This window comes from Anthonomus grandis, chromosome 20 (assembly GCF_022605725.1).
Source record: "Anthonomus grandis grandis chromosome 20, icAntGran1.3, whole genome shotgun sequence".
Lineage (NCBI taxonomy): Eukaryota > Metazoa > Arthropoda > Insecta > Coleoptera > Curculionidae > Anthonomus > Anthonomus grandis.
The window spans coordinates 4404621-4429595 of record NC_065565.1 but is presented as its reverse complement, the minus strand read 5'-3'; the positions used below and the strand labels follow the sequence as shown (position 1 = coordinate 4429595).

At 33.8% G+C, this 24975-nt stretch overlaps 1 protein-coding gene across 2 annotated transcripts; it reads left to right on the top strand.

Moving 5' to 3' along the window:
• Positions 1 to 15955: 15955 nt before the first annotated feature.
• LOC126747851 (microtubule nucleation factor SSNA1-like) lies at positions 15956 to 16746 on the top strand. 2 transcript variants are annotated; one of them, XM_050456755.1, is made up of 3 exons: positions 15956 to 16133; positions 16186 to 16369; positions 16439 to 16746. In XM_050456755.1, exons 1-3 carry the CDS (start codon positions 16082 to 16084, stop codon positions 16494 to 16496), a joined length of 294 nt encoding a protein of 97 aa, XP_050312712.1. In that variant the 5' UTR covers positions 15956 to 16081; the 3' UTR covers positions 16497 to 16746. The 2 variants fall into 2 exon arrangements, with proteins under 2 accessions (XP_050312712.1, XP_050312711.1); XM_050456754.1 differs by having other exon boundaries at positions 15969 to 16133; positions 16186 to 16385.
• Positions 16747 to 24975: the final 8229 nt, after the last annotated feature.

The following is a 24975-nucleotide window of genomic DNA, read 5'->3' as shown; positions in this document are numbered from 1 at the left end:
TAAAAAACGGTTTTTTTTGCAAAAAATAATTGCCTGAGAGAAAAATGCTTTTGCAGAGAATTATCTATGATAAAAAGTCTATATATTTTGAATACATATTTCGCATTATTATCTTGGAAAGACGCGACCTTCATTAGAACACTTTCGCTTATTAACGCACCTACAGCCGTATTTCCCCCATGTCTTCACCACGCATAAATAATGAAATAACGGCGAGATATTAATATGTCAACAGTGTCTTCTGTAAGACAACCTACATTGAATTGAAAATGAGAGTCGCGTTTAAGAGAATTATGTGCATAATCCTCTTGATAACTAAACATGCTTTGCCTATCTATACTGAATTAGTACAGCTAAAAGTAATTAATTTATCCAGCTTTTGAGCAAATATTAAACCTGTTTAAAAAAAATATTAAGAATTATTTTATTTGTCAACGTTGACCTTTCATACGAATTTCCAGGGCAAGACGATCAATTCCTTAAAGTTTTGATTAATGTTTACAGAGCATATAACGACTCTGCCCCACGATCATCCCTATAATCGTATAAATATTTACAAATGGCAATTGAAAACGTAGAACTAATCTGTGGTTTATGAGGCCAGTTTATGACCTACGGTAAACGGACATAAATATTAATATTATAATTATTTAAAATACATATGATGCATAATGTTTGAAATTCATTTATTTTAATATTGTTACATATAGGGTGGAGCATCAAAAACCCACAAAAATGGACGCCATTTATAAACTCAGTGGCAGGTACTACTTATATCATGCTAACGGGAATCTTTGACCCTATAACGCCTTCACTGGCGGAGGCGTTCTTGGAGCAATTAAGAATAAACTGAATATTCTTGATTTAAGTTAACAGGTCTCATTAATCGACATTATTGGTTTTAAGTTATTACTTTATAACTATTGTTCTATTCTCTCGGATACTACCCAAGCAAAGGGCACAAACTGTTAATGTATTATTTGAATTATATAAAAAAGGAATAGGTAAAAGATTAAATAAAATCACGTTCAATTAAACTCAGTTCCATAAAATATTTCAAGAAGTTAATTAACTCGTAAATTTCAGATTAAGTTGGAGGAATTAATTTAATCGTAAAACGGCGCTAGTTCTTGAAACGTTTAGTAAAACTGAATCAAAGCCACGCTCTGATAATCTGCTTTGCGCTTTTTTTTAAATTAAATTAAACAGAAAATGCTGCAATCGATGATTTATTCGCTGCCTGTTTCAAGGTGGTAGTTTTTAATGTGTTTAAATGACCAAATTAACTAAAATACCAAAAAAGCTGCCACCGTTTAATTAAACCGCGATTTTTTTCTCCCACTGTTGGGCGCCAAATTGATCGTTTCTCAAAACCGATTACGATTCATTAATTATTTCCTCTATTGAAGTTTTGTTTATTAATTCCTAATTTTATTTTTTCTTTTGTAAGCTTCGCACCTTTTGGTTGTGTGTAAAGGTATGTTCATAAATAAACCGCTCGTTAATCTCTAGATTAAAAAATTATTATTTAAATATTTGATACTATATAAGGGGAAAACAAAAATATTCCTTACGGTTATTAAAATATAAAAAAAAACAAAATAGGGCACAGTAACCCTTTGAAACTCACACTCCCATCTGCTGGCGGTTTTTCGATAAGAAGGTTGTTTAGTTAATAAAAGAATAAAGCATGACTGCACAGGTGTTGACTATATATTACAAAAACTATATATTTTTTTATCAGTTATAATTTTCTTAAAAAGGATTTCTTTCTTAGGCAATTATTTTTTGCTAAAAAAAACGTTTTTCAATAAGCTTATCCTTACACCCCCCACCCACCCCACACAACTTACCAGTAAGAAATTGTTGTCAAAAATCATTGTTTTCCAAAATAATACGCATGAATAACAGCAGGTTTCGTCGTTAATATCCGAACTAATATAGTTTGTTTATTTAAATTTCATATAATTATATATATGTATATTATTAAATATTTAATACAAAAACAGTGCTATTAGATTAGATATTATGGAGGAAAAACAGTGATTTTTCAAAAGAACTTTTTACTGGGCAAATGTTTGGGGTGGGTGGGGGGCTAAGGGTTGTTTTGATGAAAAACAATATTTCTGCAGAAAATATATATATGCAATATCTAATTAAATAATACAATTTATTTTAAATTTGATATAATTTTATATATAAATATTTATCTTAAAAACAGCGTTATTAGATTAAAATATATGGACGAAAAACAGTGATTTTTCAGCAGAATTTCATCAAATATTTGAGGTCTAGTAATTGAGATTACAAACTAGATATGTAAATCTCGTGTCAATTTTTTAAATTCCGGAATTTTCTCCCTTTTTTAATTCGTATATTTTATTACGTAAATTTTATAGTTTATATGTTAATAAATATTAATAACCGGACGTGCTTAAGTTTTATAGTGGTAGCACAATGTCTACAGTTCCAAGTTCCATCACAGATTAAAAAGACTACTAGCTAAAAAGTTTGCTAATTGTGGTTCCATTTGAAAAGAGTCCAGTTTCCCTGAAAAGAAAGTTAAAAACGATACTTAAACAGGGTAAAACACAATCCAAGGAGAAGTTATAATAGCACAAAGTGGAAATAGCGGCGGCGTTACTGCCGATGGACGTAATGGCGTATCGGCAATGGAAGTTGGTTGGTGGTACAGTCGTAGTAATCTGTATCCTTTGGTACTGCTCCCTAGAGACTAAAATAAGACGTGAAATTACGCCAAGAACTAGTTTAATGAACTAAGCAGAACCTCAGTGAGTAGTGAGTTTTAGTGTTAAGTGGATAAATATGGAGAAGTGTATAGTTATGAATTCTAGTAGAATGGTCTATATGGAGGTTAAAGAGTAAGAACAGATAAAAATGTTTTAGTAGTATATACGCTTATATTTTTCTCAAGTAATTATCAATGGTTAGCAAATTTAAACAATTATTAGGAAATAGACAATGACCCCTTAACAGTAACCAATATTTATAAGCAAAAAATTCGAGTAAAAGAGAATTCATCTTCGGTGTATGTTAAACCTTATAGGTTACCTCACTCTCAAAAGCAAGAATTGGATAACCAAATTACAAAAATGTTAAAAGAAGATATAATTGAACCATCAATTTGAGAATATTCTTCACCACTATTACTGGTTCCAAAGAAAGCTTATTCCAACGGTGAGAAAAAATATTGAGTCGTAATTCGGCAAATTCAAGATAAAAAATTTCCTCTCCCAAATATTGCCGAAATTTTGGACTCTCTTTCGGGTTCTATTTATTTTTCTCATTTGGATTTAGCTCAATCTTATTTTCAATTAGAACTTGAACAAAGTAGTAGATCTGTAACATCTTAACATACGTTAATAAATATTTTTTGACCCTATACGGTTCATAAATAAACCAAAACCAAAAATTTACTAAAAAAATCGCAATGAATAAATCTATATTTCACGACAATAATATATAAAGTGTTTTTTTTTCTCCCACTGTTGGGCGCCAAATTGATCATTTCCCAAAACCGATAATTATAATACGTTTTCATTATTTGTTTCCTCTATTAATAACTTTTTATTTATTAATTCCTAATTTTATTTTTTTTGTAACCTGTGCACGCGCACCTTTTAGGTGTTTGTAAGGGGATATTAATAAATAAACCGCTCGTTACTCTCTAGCTTAAAATATTATTTATTTTAAATATTTGCTATCAAATGGGAAACAAAAATATTTTTTTTTTAATTTTCGCGGTTATTAAAGTTAAAAAAAATAAATAAAAAAAAAGAACAAACAAAATATGGCACAGCAACCCTTTGAACCCCCACACCTCCGTCTGTTGGCGGTTTTTCGATCAAAAAATGGTTTAGTTAAAATAAGAATAATGGGTAGCTAATGCGTAGGTGTTGACTATCCTAGCATAGATACAAAAAACTATAGATTTTGTTATCACCTATAATTTTCTTAAAAAAGCATTTTTTTCTCGGGTAATTATTTTTTGGAAAAAAAAAACGTTTTTCATTAACCTTACCCTTACTCCCCCACCCCCACCCTCACCCCACACAACTTACCAGTAAAGAATTACAAGAATTTCCAAGAACCATTGTTTTCCAAATGATACGCATGAATAACAGTTGGTTTTTATCATAAATATCCAATTTAATAACACAGTTTGTTTATTTAAATTTGATATAATTATATTTATTTCTGTTAATAAATATTTAATACAAAAAAGTGCCATTAGACTGGATATTATGGATAAAAAATAGTGATTTTTCAAAAGAGGTTCTTACTGGGCAAATGTTTGGGGTGGGTGGGGGGGGCAATGGGTTATTTTGATAAAAAACGATGTTTTTGCAGAAAATATATATTCAATATTTAATTTAATAACACTGTTTATTTAAATTTGATATAATTTTTATGTATATATATTTATTTTAAACAACAGCGTTATTGGATTAGATAATATGGACCAAAAACAGTGATTTTTCAAAAGAAATTCTTACTTTGCAAATGTTTGCAGTAGGGGGGAGGGGGTAAGGGTAAGGTTAATGAAAAACGTTTTTTTTTTTCAAAAAATAATAAAAATAAAAACATTTTTTAATTAACTCTACCCTTACCCCCCACCCACCCCACACACAACTTACCAGTAAGAAATTCTTTTCAAAAATCATAGTTTTCCAAAATAATTTTGCATGAATAACAGCTGGTTTCGGCGTTAATTTCCAATCTAATAACACAGTTTGTTTATTTAAATTTAATATAGTTACATTTATTGCTATTATTAAATATTTAATACAAAAAAAAGTGCTATTAAACTGGATATTGTGGACGAAAAACAGTGATTTTTCAAAAGAGTTTCTTACAAGACAAATGTTCGGGGTGGGTGGGGGGGGTAAGGGTTTTTGTGATGAAAAACAATCTTTTTGCAGTAAATATATATGAGACTAAATGAGTTTAATAAATTAATTTTTTTAAGGCAATTATTTTTTTGCAAAAAAAACATTTTTTAATTAACTTTACCCTTAACCCCCCCCACCCACCCCACACAACTTACCAGTAAGAAATTCTTTTCAAAAATCATAGTTTTCCAAAATAATCTGCATGAATAACAGCTGGTTTCGTCGTTAATGTCCAATCTAATAACACAGTTTGTTTATTTAAATTTAATATAGTTATATTTATTTCTATTAATAAATATTTAATACAAAAAAGTGCCATTAGACTGGATATTATGGATAAAAAATAGTGATTTTTCAAAAGAGGTTCTTACTGGGCAAATGTTTGGGGTGGGTGGGGGGGTAAGGGTTTTTGTGACCAAAAACAATCTTTTTGCAGTAAATATATATGAGACTAAATTATTTACTAAATTAATTTTTTTAAGTCAATTATTTTTTGCAAAAAAAAACATTTTTTAATTAACTTTACCCTTAACCCCCCACCCACCCCACACAACTTACCAGTAAGAAATTCTTTTCAAAAATCATAGTTTTCCAAAATAATCTGCATGAATAACAGCTGGTTTCGTCGTTAATGTCCAATCTAATAACACAGTTTGTTTATTTAAATTTAATATAGTTATATTTATTGCTATTATTAAATATTTAATACATAAAAAGTGCTATTAAACTGGATATTGTGGACGAAAAACAGTGATTTTTCAAAAGAGTTTCTTACAAGACAAATGTTTGGGGTGGGTGGGGGGGTAAGGGTTTTTGTGATGAAAAACAATCTTTTTGCAGTAAATATATATGAGACTAAATTATTTAATAAATTAATATTTTAAGGCAATTATTATTTATTTTTTGCAAAAAAAAACGTTTTTCATTAACTCTACCCTTAACCCCCCGCCCACCCCACACAACTTACCAGTAAGATATTCTTTTCAAAAATCATATTTTTCCAAAATAATCTGCATAAATTCATTTTCGTCGTTAATATCCAATCTAATAACACAGTTAGTTTATTTAAATTTGATATATTTAATACAAAAACAATGCTATTAGATAAATAGATTATTTATTTTGTACTTTATTGACCTGAAAGAAAAATATGCTATTTGAATATCTCTTAATTCCTGGCTTATGACAATTTTTTTTTATAACAAGGGTCTGTCTGAAAATTTAAGAAAAAATCATTAACAGTATCTTAAAAAAGAGATTTCAATATCGAATTTATTATTTAAACACTCTATTAACGACTTTTATTTTTTCTCTCCCTCTTGGATAAGAATGCAAACTCCTCCATACTGTCTGTGCATTTTTTTGTAGCAAGTAAGCATTATAGTGCGATCAATGTAGATTAAGTTTGTGTTTCTCGTACTATTTCTGTCGTATTTCCTTGAAATTTCCTTCCTTGAATCTCGTTTTAGGTGTAAAAAATGGTTAACGAATATACTCATGATCCATGTATCTCTCCAACCTGTATATTTTCTATTACAGTAATGTATTCTAACTCTAATTAAATATATTTCTTTATTATTTATTATCATTCAAAAGATGTCAATTGCAAGGTTCCTATTCATTAATAAGTGTTTGAGCTTGATATTTTGTCAATTGTAGCATTTAATGTCGTAATTCCGCCATTATTATAGTCCCCCTAACAATATAAACAATTAACTAGAAAACTATAATATCAGCGATAAACATTTCATGTAGCTAAAGAGTAATTAGTGAATCTGAATTCGATTCGGGATTAGGCCGCGATAATAAGATACTATCAAGATTGTTTATGTATTGATTTAACTTTGCGGGTACACAGTAGGTGATAAGTAATTAATAATCCAGATGGCATTCGGCAAATTGATGTAATTTGTGTGAATTATTGCTAATTCAGAGTTGACAGGTTAGAGTGTAGAGTGTAGTATCTAGTTGCTAAATATTTATTAGATTTTTTTGACAAATATTAACACGTGAATTACACGTTAGATATGCAGCGCGAAGTTAGTAGTTTTATTCTGTAAATTTTTTGAAGCACTTTCAACCACCTAAGTAATAAGACCACTTTTATTAACTTTCTTTATGAAAAAAAACTATTAAAAGGAATAATTTTCAAGTTAACATGAATCAAACAATTTAATTTAATTTTTCTGCTATAAACGAATACAAACGAGTGCAATAATTTATGTACAGTGTAGCAGAATGTACCATGAATCCTGTGCATACCGTAATTCGACTGGAAAATTATGTTTTATATTGAGTTGAGTGTCTAGAACATAACCTAACCTCAGCAGAGGCTAATAAAGAAGAAGATAATGGATTTCAAGTATAAATAGCACTCATATGATAAATGAAGAAATAAGGTTTAAGCCATTAGTTTATGTCATAAACTTATCAATTCACCAAGACACCTATCAGCACTGCCCAATCAGGTTTACATGAAGCCAACTCAGATTTTCCAGTCCAAACTTACCGATTCCTCAATGATCTCTTATATCTAGAAAACTACCGTTAAAGAAATACAGACCTCAACCATTCTTCAATAATGAGGTCGCAAAAGAAGAGAGCATGCTCCACTATAATATCTGGAACATATAATATATAATTATTAAATTCCAGGAAATGTATATTGTCCGGAAGATATTGGTGAAGTGAATGGTACCTAAAGAGCCCGAAGATCTCCCAGACCAGTTTCGGTTTTAGGCTCTTCATTTAGGATAGCGAACATCCCCTCTGATGTACTTAAAGGCAAACATTCATCAATTAGGGTGAAGCTGTGACTACTAACGAGGTTTCTAAGCATCTAGATCCTCTATATCTCGAGGAACCTTCTAGAACTACCAAAAAATCAATTCCTCTCATAGACTAAAAAACTACTATTTATACATATGTTGGACATTTATATCTGCAACTTGACTCCTTCATTCATAAACGACAAGTGCCTGCTTACTATCATTTACGACCAAGACTGATTCGAAGATTAGTAACCAAGTTGTAAATTTATTAAACACTCTCTTAGCTGATAAATCACAATTCTCTATGTCTAACAATCATGTGACCCTGGATTATAGTCGCAGACTTGTCTTAGTCACTTTGCACCGTGCGCATGCTCATTTGTACCAATTTGCACGCATTTGTAGCATGCGCACATCACAACTTAAACTCTCTTTGTGGCAACATCAATTTACCTGATGTACTGCGTGCTATACATATTTTCTTTCTAAAATAATAATCCCTTAATTACCATTTCTAACTACAACTGATATTTTCTATTTAAGAATAAACAAAACTACGGTAAAACTGACTCGCAATTTCATTCGAAAACTTATTGAGTTAAATCCTTAAAGCACCCGCGGAACGACGGACGTCGTTTTTATTTTTATTTATACAAATGGACTTTTTTAATGGAAACGGGAATTTCAAATATAGGGAACAAAATCAGGAACAAAATCTATTTAATAAATTATTCGGTAATAATACTGAAGCGTTTTCACAAAATTATTGTTTTTAGGTGTGAATTAAAACACTTGACGCACAACAATAGTCAACCGATTAGTTATTAAACACATACACACTACTAGAAACGTTTATTTACACCGTATTTAATTCTTAAAATTGTTTTCGATTTAAAATTGGCGCCAACGTTTCGGCCTGAACTGGCCCCCTAGCGGCGAGTATCGTGTACCTACTAAGTGTCTCCAAGTGTCTCCAGAGATGGCGCCTAATGATTTTTTTAATTGTAACGTTTCGTTTATTATATACGTCGATTTTAAGCATTCTTTTAATGTAACTACAAATTAAATAAATAAAATTATTTACACTGATTAATACACATAATGGGGAGCACCTGGTTTTCATCCAAATATATGTATATTATGAGATAAAGCCTTAATGGACCAGAAGTGCGTTGTTTCTGTTTTATTTTATTATTTTTTTTTTTGAATAAAAGATATTTTATACTTAAAATATATTTATTTAAGACCTAACAAATGTCCCCTCCCCCCCAATGTTCGTCTTCTAGAAAATTCCATGAGATTCTTATGACGTAAAGACATTGACATGGCAAACGTCAGTTAATAAAAAATGAGTTTTTTGCAAAAAATAATTGCAAATATTAAATTATATATAATAATATAAATTATAGCACACTCCTCTCTACCTGCAATGTGCGTCACGAATCCCTTGCAGTCCACAGTCACTGGAGCCATGCAGTCACTGTCCATCAGAAGGAGAGGACATTCCTGTATGGCCCGTGACCAAATTTTTGCGTGACCGGTCTCGCCAGCACGTAGTTCACCGAGGACGTATAGCCTGTACGCAGTCCTCATTGCCTCGAATTGCACAACGAGGTCCAGAGGCGGAAGACTCAGCAGAGCCTCGAGCGCTCTAGTTGGCACCGTCCGCAGGGAACCCGTTATGCTGAGACATGCAAGACGTTGGACTCTGTCCAGTTGAGCACGAATTTCCGTACATGGCCACCAAACGATAGCCCCGCCCCGTATGGGAGGAGAGGTCTCACAATGCGCGAGTAGATCCAGTGGAGGATCTTAGAAGACAGACCCCAGGTATTCCGGAAGGCCACCTGCAGGCCCATAGCGCGCAGGTGGCCTTCTTCATTCTGGTGTCTGCATGATCATACCAGGAGAGTTTGGGATCTAACTTGATTCCCAGAAATCGAACTGTCCTGGAGTAATGCAGCTGCACGCCACCTAGAGATATAACAGGGGGCGTGCCAAAGTTACGTCTCCTCGTGAATAGTAGGAGCTCTGCTTTTTTGGGGTTAATCCTGAGACCCCCGAGAGTCACCAGATGTACACCATACGCAGGGCTCTCATCATAGGGCCCCCCATTGAGACGGCGTTTCTCCCTGGGCAAAGGATTACCAGATCATCAGCATTGTTTAAAAGATTTATCAGGCTGTCGACCACAAGGCACCACAAGGTAGGGGACAATACTCCTCCCTGCGGGCAGCCTCTAGCCGCCAACGTTTCGACAATCTCGTTGTTGAGCTGGTGGGCAGATACATGACGTTTCGAGAGCATGGCCTCTATCCAGCTAACCAAACAGGGTTCTGAGCCGCGGCTCTCGAGTGCTTGGCAGTTTAATGCGAAAGGGGTGCTGTCGAACGCCCCTTCAATGTCTAGAAACGCACCCAGACAGGCCTTGCCACTAGCCAGAGCACCCTCCACCTTCCTCACAAGGTGGTGTAGAGTCAGGTCCGTGGATTTGCCCGCCTGATAGGCGTATTGGTGCACATGCAGTGGTTTTTTGACCAGGATGCTTTCCTTAAGGTATCGATCAATCAGCCTCTCCATCGCTTTCAGCATAAAGCTGGTAAGGCTGATAGGTCGGTACGTTTAGGGATCTGTAAAATCGCTTTTTCCGGGTTTCGGAATGAAGACGACTTTCACTTGACGCCATAACTTTGGGACGTAGCCCTGAGCAAGGAACGTCCTGAATAGTCTGATTATGTGTGGGGTTAGTACTTCTAACCCGTTTTGCAAAAGGCATGGATATAACCCATCCATGCCCGGAGATTGGATTTGAGGGAATGTCTTGATTTCCCCTTTTCACCCTCTCGTAGGTAATTATTCTTCTAGCAGTCTCGTACTCTAAGCGAATCGGGGCCCGAGAGCAGCTAAGCGGATCGCGAGATAAGTTGAAGTCTGGCAAGTGAGTGTGCAGCTTGATCTCACTGCAGACCCGCCTCCAGCACTGTCTTTTGGAGTCTCTGAGTGGTTCCTCTCGAAAGTGGTCCCAGTCAGTGCATCTCGGATTTCTGTAGGCTGGGGTATCGCACCGAGCCTGCTTCTTTAATTCAAAAAGAATGTGCCTGTGGTCCGACATTGTGACCTCAAGGGACACTCTCCATGAGCTGAAAAGGTTCACAGTACTAGGTGAGCAGATAGTAAGGTCAATAATTGATTGACCCCTATTGCAGTGGTAAGTTGGGACACTGCCTCGGTTGAGTAGTTCTAGGCCATTGGATACAGGTCAACTAGGGAGCCTTGGGTTATCCGTTAGCCATAACCGTATTCCCAATTTCGGGGGATCATTCAATTTCGATGGGAAAGTAGGCAGAGCAGACTACCAGATCCTTTCCCGTGTCCATTGACAGTTTGACGGCTACTAGGTCCCTTGTGCAGAGACCTGAGAGGAGAAAGCTCCGCACATTCCTAGTAAAGATGCATGCGCGGGGATTCTCACAAGGTACATGTTTATGTAGTGTGCCGTCAGTTAACCCAGGCCTTTAACAGAGCCCTGGTAAGTCCAGGGCTCCTGTAATAAGGCGACGTCGATATGGAGCTCATTGAGCCTACAGAACAGCGGTGGACGCTCTTCCATGCTGTAGATTTGCCTGCAGAAGTGTTAGGGGCATACTGTAAGCAGCTGTTATTTATGCGTATTATTTAGGAAAACAATGATTTTTGAAAACAATTTTTTACTGGTAAGTTGTAGGGGGTGGGTGGGTGGGTTGGGTTGGGTTGGGTTGGGTTGGGGGGGTGAGGGTAGGGTTAGGGAAAAATGGTTTATTTGCAAAAAATAGTTGTCTGAAAATTAGATTGAAAGAAGTCGTCCATTTTCTCAAAGACCCCTAGATTCAATAATCTAAAGGGATTAAATTCAATTTCTCACAAAATATAAACAAAAACTTTAAAGACATCCTTGCGGTTGAAGCCGAAAATATTATTCAGTCTAGCAATGTCCCTAATAAAAACATCCTTAGAGTCAAAATAATTAATTTGCTTAATTCCGAGAGTCCAGACAAAACACTTCTTAACTTTAATCCTTTGCTACACATTTACTGTCCTCGGGCCACAATTTTACTGTTCCTGCTAATGTATCAGTCCTGCATGAATGCCAAAAAAGCAGAAACCTGGACCTTCTGGAAAAATTAGAAATGACCAAAGCCAAGAAAAGCCCAATCCTAGACTGTGCTAACGACGTTTTTTAATTTTGAACCCGGACTCATTTTTAACAATATTGCCTGATATACTCCACTTCTAGAAATATCTCCAAGGACCTGGTAGCGCAGTGGTTTACATTGCTTAACTGACGTGTTTTTCGAGACTAGCAGTAGGTTCGAATCTCAATAATTTTTCATTTTTGTATTGTAACGTGACAGTAAAACATGTACTGTTTGTAGTCGATTTTGAAGGTACCAATTTTATCTAACTTTAAGGTTGTTATTGTATTTAGTTTCTTTGTTTTAAATTTTTAGGTCTGGTGATGCTCTTTATATGAGCGAAACACGTGTAACCTACTGTTAGATTTAATAAAAACTTTTGAGACCGAGACTTAGTGTAGTTCCCTTTAGATTATTGAAAAATAGATGCTTTTGTAGCATCACGAATATGTTGGCTGGTCGAAGACCTGGGAATTTATCATCACACCACCCGAAAAACGACCCGAGAACGTAGGTGAATCATCGTGGAACCAACCGTGCCTGCTCAAGTAAAAACGATGGCATGCAGTCGTTGCGATTTTGGGGGTAAACAAGTCGAAAGCTTGCCACCTAATAAAATAATTTTGCGTGCAATAAAAAGTGTTAAAATACCACCCAATCACATTGGCTTGGTGCGATGTTCAAATTCGGATGGTTGTGATGGTGACGTTTTTGTAGATCTTCGAAAGTCTTTTGGGCCTACAAAAGAATCCATTGTTCCAAGATGTGTGACTTCTACGTCAGATTTAAGACTTCCAATTCTGAACACGTCAGAAAATACTATTAGTATTTTGCAAGACCAAGTTGTTGCTAGAGGGATTCCATGCACTCAAAATGGTACACAGTCCCATAATCATTGTGAAAAAGAAAAATGATGAAACACGAATGTGTGTAGACTACCGTGCCCTAAATGCAAAAACGATATAAGATTGTTTTCCCTTGCCACGAGTGGATGATCATCTCGAAGCACTTAAAGGCTGTAGGTATTTTACTACGCTTGATATGGCTAGTGGATATCACCAGATAAAAATAGCGGAGGACTCAATACAGAAAACAGCATTCGTTACGCCGGACGGTCAGTATGAATATGTCCGAATGCCGTTTGGCTTAGTCAACGCACCCACAATGTTTCAAAGAACCATTAACCAGATTTTAGGTGCAATGAGATTTTCAACAGCTCTGGTATACATGGATGACATACTTGTGCCATCCCCAAGTTTTGAATCTGGATTAATAGCCCTCGCTGATGTACTTGAACCTTTTAGGGATGCAGGAGTTACTTTACGCCTGTCAAAATGCCAGTTTTTTTTACATCATATAGATTATCTTGGTCACGAGATAAGTGCCAGTGGTATTCGACCGGGCACTATGAAAATCAAGGCCGTTGATAATTTTCCTATTCCTAAAAATGTCCACCAAATTCGTCAATTTGTTGGGCTATGCAGCTATTTTAGAAAATACGTAAAAGACTTTGCTCAAGTTGCACGCCCGTTGACTACCTTAACGAAAAAGGATGTTAGTTTTGAATGGGGAGAAGCACAGAGTAACGCCTTTATTAAACTTAAACGAAAACTAATTGAGAGACCCGTTTTAGCAATCTATAATTCTTGCCTAAATATAGAGCTTCATACTGACGCTTCAAAGCTTGGTCTTGGCGGTATACTAATGCAGCAACAAGCCGGCAATAGGCTAAGACCTGCAATGTATTATAGCCGACAAACTACCAAAGAAAAACAAAGATACCATTCGTTCGAGCTAGAAACTTTGGCTGTTGTGAATTCTTTGCAGAGGTTTCGAGTTTACTTGCTGGGACTACACTTTGAAATAGACGGCCATGATGAAACGTGACCTTATCCCTAGAATTGGTAGATGGTGGTTCATTACGCAAAAGTATAATTTTACTATTGAGTACCGACCAGGGACGAAAATGGCTCACGTAGACGCACTGAGTCGTAACCCTGTGGAAGAACCCAAGGAAACACAGGAAACTATTGATATCTTTCAGGTAGACATAACAAATGATGATTGGGTTTTGGCAACTCAAATAAAAGATGAACGTTGTAAATATTTAATTGAAGTTCTCTCGTCCAAACCAAAAGATCATGAAGAACGACAGATACACAAAGATTTTAAGCTTAAGGATGGTATGTACCTAAAACAGCTCGACGAGTTGTAACCATGTTCCATCATGATAATATGGGTCACTTTGCACTTGAGAGGACTCTAGAAAATATAGCAAATAAGTATTGGTTTCCTAGGATGAGGAAGTATGTAAGTCGATATATCTCAGCTTGTTTAGCTTGTGCATACAATAAGGTACCCAGTGGAAAGAAGGAGGATCACTTACATCCAATCCCAAAGGCAACAATTCCAATGGATACCTTACACCTGGATCATTTAGGACCTTTTGTAACAAGTACAAAAGGAAATGCTTATTTAATAATGACAATAGATGCTTTTACAAAATTTTTATTTGTAAAGCCGGTGAAAAACACAAAGGCTGGACCAGTTAAAACTTTTTTGGAATATATTTTCCAGACATTTGGCGTACCTAGGCGAATAATATGTGACAGAGGCTCATGTTTTACGAGTGAGACTTTTAAAGAATTTACCAAAAATCTTGGTATACAGGTCATTTTAAATGCCACAGCAACACCACGTGCAAATGGCCAAATAGAACGTTACAACCGGACAATATTGTCATCAATAGCAGCTTCTCATGAAGATGAGAGGAAGTGGGATAACACAATTAGTTTTATTACGTTTAGTATGAACTCTTCGACTAATAAAGCGATAGGGAAAAGTCCCTACGAGTTGCTATTTGGGTACAAGCCTAGGGAAATGCACGATTCATTTCTAAGTGGGGCTGTATCTTACGAAAAAGTGGATAACGATATCCATAAAACTAGAGAAGAAGCTGGAAAACGAATCCAGGACGATCAGGATAGGCAAAAGGCTTATTTTGATAAAAAACGAAAGAAGTGTCACAAGTACCTAGTAGGGGATTTAGTAGTCCTACGAAGGGCAAATCTTGCAAATGACGGTAAAAGTGCAAAGTTAGTGCCCAAGTATCAGGGTCCCTTTATAGTAAAAGAGGTACTTGAAAATGACAGATACGTAGTAGAGGACCTGCCAGGCTCAAAACGTTCAAAAAAGAAATACAGAGGTATTAGTTCGGTCGACCGTATGAAGCTTTTTACGGCTGCTTGTAGCAGTAGTAGTAGTGACTCAGACACGAAAGCTGAGGAAAATGTTTTAGTTATTGACAAATGATTTAGATAAATAAAGGAGACTGAGGAAATTTGTGATGTTAGTGGGATGTCTAGCTAGCATCTACGTTGACTCCAACGTTCCTGTCTCCAAAGTGTAATTTGTTTGATAATATGTATGTATTTGCTTTTACAGGTAACTATGGGAAAAGTTTTCCGGGACGGAAAAGATGGTAGCACGGCCGAGTGTAGCATCACGAATATATCGGTTGGTCGAAGACCTGAGAATTTATCATCACACCACCCGAAAAACGACCCGAGAACGTAGGTGAATCATCGTGGAACCTTACCTGCTCAAGTAAAAACGATGGCATGCAGTCAATGCGATTTTGGGGGGTAAACAAGTCGGCTCTTGACTCGATGTGGCTATTTATTCACGTATTATAATATTAAAGTTTTTGATAATTATTAAGTGTTTTATGTTTAAAACCTTCGTGAGTTATTATACTTTAAAAAAAAAATAGTTTTTGTATTTATACTTTTCTCACATAGCCTTAAGGTTTTCGAGTAAAACGTGAAAAAACACTATTTTATTTATCGAAAACAAGGCGTATCGCTATGAAAATTGCAGTAGTTGTACCATTTCTTATCCCAAATAAGTGAAAATTCAGTTTTTTAGATTATATCTCCTAAAGTTAAAAAATCTTGATACTTTACTACATGGATTAATCGTAATAACTAAGATTTTGCTGCTGATACCAATCTGCTGACAGTTTTTAGCTTCCCCCACTAGTACACGTTGAACGTCCTGCCTTGAGCTTCTAGGGTGCATGTCTGTGTCAGCAACTACAGGTGACAGCTGACATTTCTAGGTTATGTTTTATTGTTGTTAAATTTTGAATTTGGTAAATAGCTGTTTTCAATAATTTGCTAACAAATATTTCCAAAAATTATTTTTAAACATTTTCTCCTAAAGGATGTCTGAACACGGAGCCGCCTTACAAACATTCAACGAACAATTAGTGAAATGTAAGTAGCCAAAGCCCTCGATAACTATTATAACTATCTGAAGCTATTCGAGGTCTCGAGGAGCTAAAATCCAAAAGAAACGACTTGGTGGAAGTGATACAGCGTGAAGAGGCGGAAAAAATCGTTTTAGAGAAAAATATTCGGGCCCTACAAGACAAACTGGCCCAGTTGAACAATAGTCTTAGTCAGCACCGTGCTATGTGCAGCAATTATGATAAAACTATTGAAGACACCGAGTTAGGGTTTAAAAAGGTACACCTTAAGGCGTGCAGTTGTGTGAATTAACTTAATAATGTTTTTTTAAGATTTTGGAAAGCAGTCAAACCCTTCTGCAAGTGGCACAGCACGGAGCAAACACCATAGGGGCAGAACATGAACATTTAATGCGCTATTCAGTTAAAAATCATAATTAGTGTCTATATAAGTGATTTTGGGCATAATGTGATAATATGTAGGTATGTTGGTTAATTTAGTGAATAGTGTGTTACTTTTTTTACAAGTAGGTCTTATGGTATGTTAAACACAACAAAAATGGTTCATAATATTGTAATTTTAAGTAGGTATGTTTGATGTTGTCAGCAACTTGTGTCGAAATAAATTTATTTTAATAAAATTTCTCATAGTGTTTTAAATTTAAATAGGTTCACATGTACAGGTAAGTGTGCAAATATTTAATTTTTTTTTTGCTTCATTTCTTCTTGATCTTGTTTTTTAATATTATTTGAACCAACTCACTTCTTTTAATGTTAGCATACTTCAAATTCTTAAAAAATGTTAGTTTGCAAGTGTTATTATACTCTTGAGGATTATTTTAGTGACGGTCCGACCTGATAATGGTTCTTCTTAATTTATGTAAAATATTATTTTATAGACATAACTACTTTTTTTTGAAACAATTTATTTAACCACAATAATACAATGTATAACGAGTTTTAACAATTTCTCCAATCAGTGTTTGAAAACACTGGCCCTGAGAATAACAAAACAGTAATTAATTATCTATAGTAAACAAATGTTGCAATGTTGCTTATAATTTTTTATACATAAATTAATTAACATTTTTTAAATCTTTTAATTTTTTAACAAAAAATCTATAGTTATTTATATCTTTTATACAATGAGGTAAACTATTAAATGTTTTAATTGCATCTGTAATTGGATTTCTTAAACCTATGTTAGTTCTTGTAGAAACTTGATAAACATTATTTAGTGATCTTGTTTGATGATTATGTACATTATGGTAAAACATAATATTTATGTTACTTTTTTGTCTGTTGTTTATAATTTTATATACAAGTTTACATTGTTCTATCTCCAATATCACTTTTAATTTGTTTAAACTTAAATTTGAATAAATTGTATTAGAACTTGTAAGCCAATCAAAATTAAACAAAATTTTCAAAATTTTATTTTGCAAAATTTGAGCCTTATTAAAATTAACTTCACCGCACATACCCCATACTGGCAAGAGGTACCTAAAATGTGTGAGAAAGAAGGCATTATAAATTTGAAATTTACTTTTTTCAGACAAATAATCTCTACTCCTATATAAGGCAGATAGCATTGGAACTGTTTTATCAAAAATTTTGTTTAAGTGTAGTGACCAATTTAAATTTTCATCTATTTGCAAACCTAAATATTTAATATTCGACACTTTTTCTAATATTACAGTATTAATATTAATATTTAGATTATTGCTGATTGACTTATTTTTTTGTTTGAATATCATGTATTTGGTTTTCTCAATGTTAATTTTTAATTTATTTGAAAACAGCCATTTACTTGCCGGTCATATTGACACTTTTAATTAAATTACTAATGTTCGTTGTTGAATATATCTTAGGTTGAGAATGGCTTTGTCGACAACTTTGTTAATATTATAATAATTTATTTATTTATTTATTCATCAACGTATATAACATTTCAAGTACTTATTAATAATTAACAGTAGTCTTAAGTAAAAACTATAATACTAATAAACAATACTGTGCTAAACCTAATCCAAAGAGTGGGAGTAGGGCACTATCCCAAGATAGTTGCCCTAGCTGACGACTTAAATTTATTTAAAGATGTACTGAAAAAATCAAGATCTTTTGCAAATCTATTCACTGTAGAAGCTATTCTATTTATAGGACTGTTTAGTAGATAGGATGTTCTGCAAAAGGGAATATGGAGAAGCGCCTGACCTCGTGTTGTGTAAGAAGATACATGCAAAGAGAAAAGGCACAGACATTCCAGACTTCTAACAATACCATTCAGAACCTTAAACGCAAAGCAAACATCAAAGAACTGCCTTCTACTTGATAAGGAGTTTATGCTCAGGGAGGACATGGTCTCTGAACAGGTAAGATCCAGGCCTGACTTCATAAGAGTATATCTGGCAAACCTGATAAACTTGTGCTGGATATTTTCAAGCCTCTCAATGTGAATCAGAAAATGAGGTGACCAAACAATATTGGAGAAGAGATCTCACCAGGCAAATATAAAGTGTCTTCAATGCTGACACATTAGTAAAGTCTTTGCAAGATCTTTTGATAAAACCAAGCAGTTTATTAGCTCTATTTACAGTATTTTCGAAGTGGTGGGAGAAAGTAAGACTCGGGTCCAGAAACACACCCAAATCCTTGACTGAGTCAAGCTCCTTCAAGGGGATACCATCAATAACATATTGACAAGGAGGGGAGACCCTTAAACGAGTAAATCTCATAAACCCACATTTCTTAACATTCAATGACATTTCATTCGACTTACACCAGGAAAACACTCTGTTTATATCTCTCTGAAGCACCAACTGATCCTGAGAGGAGGAAATCCGCCGAAAAATTTTCAAATCATCAGCGAAGAGCAAAAACTCAGACTCCAGTAGGGAGCCGAGGTGACTGATAAAGAGACTGAATAACAATGGTCCCAAATGGGAGCCCTGAGGGACCCCTGAAGTTGTCAAAAATGGGTTGGACAAAAAACCACCAATTTTAACACGCTGCTCTCTATCCATCAGATAAGACTTGATCCAAAGTAAAAGAGATCCGCTGATGCCGAGATCTGAAATATGAGAGATAAGAATATTATGGTTGACCCTATCGAAGGCTTTACTAAAGTCCGTGTATATCGCATGTGTTTCATTACCGTCGGCAAAAGATTTGAAGATATAGTTGCTAAAAACAAACAAGTTTGTATCCACAGAACGACCTCTGGTGAATCCATGCTGTTGATCTACAATTATTTCCTGAAATGTGCCAGATAGAACCACCTCTACACAGTGCTCGAACACCTTAGGAATTGCAGAGAGGATACTAATGGGACGATAGTTAGTTATGTCACTCTTATTCCCAGATTTATAAATAGGACATACATGAGATAGCTTCCAGTTCTCTGGAAAAGTTCCAGAAGTTAGGGACAAATTGAAAATATGAAAAAGTGGAAGGAAAAGGGAATGGCTGCATTCTTTCAAAAGCCTGTTTGGAATTCCATCGGGACCCGCTCCCTTTCTGCTGTCCAGTTTAGCTAATGCTGTTTCAATTGTAGTAGCACTAAGGAACACGTGGTTGATATGGTTAAATTTACGTGAGGTATCGAGACCGTCAGAGGCATTAGAAGGGTTAGTATTCTTGTTAAATACAGATAAAAAGTGGATGGCAAAGAGATTTGCAATAGAAATACCAGTATCGGCCCTGAGATCATGAAGGAACATCTCATCTGGAACGGTAGAATCGCTTTGATTGGACTGAAGTCTTACAAATTTCCAAAAGGTCTTGCTATCGTTCTCTATTGCATTTTCGGCTCTCTCAATGTAATGTCTGTAGCATTCACTAGATAATAAACGGCATTCTGAGCGCAGAACACTAAAACTTAAGTAATCAGTATTTGATCCTGACTGTCTGTACCTTCTATGTGCTATTTTTTTCTGAATAACTAGACTTTTTAGTTCTCTAGAAAACCATGGTGGATAATGTTTCTTGGGAGAGTGTTTTTTTATTGGCACAAACAGATTCAAGCAATCATAAACAACAGAATAGAAGTTTGCAACAGTGGTATTTAAGTTATCGTTAACAATTATAGACATCCAGTTGTATGTAGAAAAGTAGTTATTTATAGACACAAAATCTGCTTGATTAAAGTTGTAAAAATATGTTATAGGTAGTTCCAGGTAATTGGACTTACTATTGGGTAGTTGCAGCTCAAGAGCAGGATGGTAAGGATCTGACCCGACTAAACCATTACATTTAGTTGTTAAAGTGGAATGAAAAGTTGTAAAGCAAAGGTCAAGAATTGTTCCATGATCATTAACCACTGCATTGAGCTGCGTTAAACCTAGAAAAGTGAATGTGTCACATAAAAGATTTTCTTTATCAGATGTAACATTATTTGGGGTTAAGCCATAATGATCATCACTAGGTAACCATGAAATATTAGAAAGGTTAAAGTCACCAACAATAAGAATATTATTAAAGCTCTCGCAAGCTTTGGTAACAGAGGCACAATGCGCTGCATACACAGATAGATCCATGGATGGAGGAACATAAATGCAGCCAATGCAATAATCCTCGCCATCACCAAGACGCACAGAGATCCAGATTTCTTCAAGTGAATTGTCAGTAGTTGGCAAACGATGGGATTTTAGGGTGTTGCTCACTGCTAGGAGCACACCCCCGCCTCTACTTTTTGAACTGTTACTAGTGTTGCGGTCCGTTCGATACACACAGTAGTTGGAGTTAAGGAATTCACCGTCGTTGACTGTAGGATCCAGCCAAGTTTCAGTTAGGGCAAGAATGTGGTAGTCTTCTGGTTGGGCCGCACAGAGAAATCCCTTTAGTTTAGTTTTTAAGCGTAGGGGGTTAAGGGTAGAGTTAATTAAAAAATGTTTTATTTTGCAAAAAATAATTGCCTTAAAAAAATTAATTTATTAAATAATTTAGTCTCATATATATTTACTGCAAAAAGATTGTTTTTCATCACAAAAACCCTTACCCCCCCACCCACCCCGAACATTTATCTTGTAAGAAACTCTTTTAAAAAATCACTGTTTTTCGTCCACAATATCCAGTTTAATAGCACTTTTTTTGTATTAAATATTTAATAATACTAATAAGTGTAACTATATTAAATTTAAATAAACAAACTGTGTTATTAGATTGGAAATTAACGACGAAACCAGCTGTTATTCATGCAGATTATTTTGGAAAACTATGATTTTTGAAAAGAATTTCTTACTGGTAAGTTGTGTGGGGTGGGTGGGGGGTTAAGGGTAGAGTTAATTAAAAAATGTTTTTTTTTGCAAAAAATAATTGCCTTAAAAAAATTAATTTATTAAATAATTTAGTCTCATATATATTTACTGCAAAAAGATTGTTTTTCATCACGAAAACCCTTACCCCCCCACCCACCCCGAACATTTGTCTTGTAAGAACTCTTTTGAAAAATCACTGTTTTTCGTCCACAATATCCAGTTTAATAGCACTTTTTTTGTATTAAATATTTAATAATAGTAATAAGTGTAACTATATTAAATTTAAATAAACAAACTGTGTTATTAGATTGGAAATTAACGACGAAACCAGCTGTTATTCATGCAGATTATTTTGGAAAACTATGATTTTTGAAAAGAATTTCTTACTGGTAAGTTGTGTGGGGTGGGTGGGGGGTTAAGGGTAGAGTTAATTAAAAAATGATTTATTTTGCAAAAAATAATTGCCTTAAAAAAATTAATTTATTAAATAATTTAGTCTCATATATATTTACTGCAAAAACATTGTTTTTCATCACAAAAACCCTTACCCCCCCACCCACCCCAAACATTTGTCTTGTAAGAAACTCTTTTAAAAAACCATTGTTTTTCGTCCACAATATCCAGTTTAATAGCACTTTTTTTGTATTAAATATTTAATAATACTAATAAGTGTAACTATATTAAATTTAAATAAACAAACTGTGTTATTAGATTGGAAATTAACAACGAAACCAGCTGTTATTCATGCAGATTATTTTGGAAAACTATGATTTTTGAAAAGAATTTCTTACTGGTAAGTTGTGTGGGGTGGGTGGGGGGTTAAGGGTAGAGTTAATTAAAAAATGTTTTATTTTGCAAAAAATAATTGCCTTAAAAAAATTAATTTATTAAATAATTTAGTCTCATATATATTTACTGCAAAAAGATTGTTTTTCATCACGAAAACCCTTACCCCCCCACCCACCCCGAACATTTGTCTTGTAAGAACTCTTTTGAAAAATCACTGTTTTTCGTCCACAATATCCAGTTTAATAGCACTTTTTTTGTATTAAATATTTAATAATAGTAATAAGTGTAACTATATTAAATTTAAATAAACAAACTGTGTTATTAGATTGGAAATTAACGACGAAACCAGCTGTTATTCATGCAGATTATTTTGGAAAACTATGATTTTTGAAAAGAATTTCTTACTGGTAAGTTGTGTGGGGTGGGTGGGGGGTTAAGGGTAGAGTTAATTAAAAAATGTTTTATTTTGCAAAAAATAATTGCCTTAAAAAAATTAATTTATTAAATAATTTAGTCTCATATATATTTACTGCAAAAAGATTGTTTTTCATCACGAAAACCCTTACCCCCCCACCCACCCCGAACATTTGTCTTGTAAGAACTCTTTTGAAAAATCACTGTTTTTCGTCCACAATATCCAGTTTAATAGCACTTTTTTTGTATTAAATATTTAATAATAGTAATAAGTGTAACTATATTAAATTTAAATAAACAAACTGTGTTATTAGATTGGAAATTAACGACGAAACCAGCTGTTATTCATGCAGATTATTTTGGAAAACTATGATTTTTGAAAAGAATTTCTTACTGGTAAGTTGTGTGGGGTGGGTGGGGGGTTAAGGGTAGAGTTAATTAAAAAATGTTTTATTTTGCAAAAAATAATTGCCTTAAAAAAATTAATTTATTAAATAATTTAGTCTCATATATATTTACTGCAAAAAGATTGTTTTTCATCACGAAAACCCTTACCCCCCCACCCACCCCGAACATTTGTCTTGTAAGAACTCTTTTGAAAAATCACTGTTTTTCGTCCACAATATCCAGTTTAATAGCACTTTTTTTGTATTAAATATTTAATAATAGTAATAAGTGTAACTATATTAAATTTAAATAAACAAACTGTGTTATTAGATTGGAAATTAACGACGAAACCAGCTGTTATTCATGCAGATTATTTTGGAAAACTATGATTTTTGAAAAGAATTTCTTACTGGTAAGTTGTGTGGGGTGGGTGGGGGGTTAAGGGTAGAGTTAATTAAAAAATGTTTTATTTTGCAAAAAATAATTGCCTTAAAAAAATTAATTTATTAAATAATTTAGTCTCATATATATTTACTGCAAAAAGATTGTTTTTCATCACGAAAACCCTTACCCCCCCACCCACCCCGAACATTTGTCTTGTAAGAACTCTTTTGAAAAATCACTGTTTTTCGTCCACAATATCCAGTTTAATAGCACTTTTTTTGTATTAAATATTTAATAATAGTAATAAGTGTAACTATATTAAATTTAAATAAACAAACTGTGTTATTAGATTGGAAATTAACGACGAAACCAGCTGTTATTCATGCAGATTATTTTGGAAAACTATGATTTTTGAAAAGAATTTCTTACTGGTAAGTTGTGTGGGGTGGGTGGGGGGTTAAGGGTAGAGTTAATTAAAAAATGTTTTATTTTGCAAAAAATAATTGCCTTAAAAAAATTAATTTATTAAATAATTTAGTCTCATATATATTTACTGCAAAAAGATTGTTTTTCATCACGAAAACCCTTACCCCCCCACCCACCCCGAACATTTGTCTTGTAAGAACTCTTTTGAAAAATCACTGTTTTTCGTCCACAATATCCAGTTTAATAGCACTTTTTTTGTATTAAATATTTAATAATAGTAATAAGTGTAACTATATTAAATTTAAATAAACAAACTGTGTTATTAGATTGGAAATTAACGACGAAACCAGCTGTTATTCATGCAGATTATTTTGGAAAACTATGATTTTTGAAAAGAATTTCTTACTGGTAAGTTGTGTGGGGTGGGTGGGGGGTTAAGGGTAGAGTTAATTAAAAAATGTTTTATTTTGCAAAAAATAATTGCCTTAAAAAAATTAATTTATTAAATAATTTAGTCTCATATATATTTACTGCAAAAAGATTGTTTTTCATCACGAAAACCCTTACCCCCCCACCCACCCCGAACATTTGTCTTGTAAGAACTCTTTTGAAAAATCACTGTTTTTCGTCCACAATATCCAGTCTAATAGCACTTTTTTTGTATTAAATATTTATTAATTGAAATAAATATAATTATATTAAATTTAAATAAACAAACTGTGTTATTAGATTGGAAATAAACCAGCTGTTATTCATGCGTATTATTTTGGAAAACAATGATTTTTGAAAACAATTTCTTACTGGTAAGTTACGTGGGGCGGGTGGGGGGCTAAGGGTAGGGTTAATGAAAAACGGGGTTTTTGCAAAAAAATATTGCCTTAAAAGAAAAAAATTAATTTATTAAATAATTTAGTCTCTCAGGTAAAATGTTTTTTAATTTTTTTTTTCTCTAAAAAAATAATTTTTAGCAAAAAAGCCGTTTTTCATTAAACCTACACTTACCCCCTCCCCCCTACTGCAAACATTTGCAAAGTAAGAATTTCTTTTGAAAAATCACTGTTTTTGGTCCATATTATCTAATCCAATAACGCTGTTTTTAAAATAAATATATATACATAAAATTATATCAAATTTAAATAAACAGTGTTATTAAATTAAATATTGAATATATATTTTCTGCAAAAACATCGTTTTTTATCAAAATAACCCATTGCC

Bases quoted from the DNA above. Each gene is read 5' to 3' on its own strand.
- LOC126747851 (XM_050456754.1), top strand. From the start codon at position 16,082: ATGTCTGAACACGGAGCCGCCTTACAAACATTCAACGAACAATTAGTG. The intron at 16,134-16,185 runs GTAAGTAGCCAA...AAGCTATTCGAG, and splicing joins CAACGAACAATTAGTGAAAT to GTCTCGAGGAGCTAAAATCC. The intron at 16,386-16,438 runs GTACACCTTAAG...TGTTTTTTTAAG, and splicing joins CCGAGTTAGGGTTTAAAAAG to ATTTTGGAAAGCAGTCAAAC.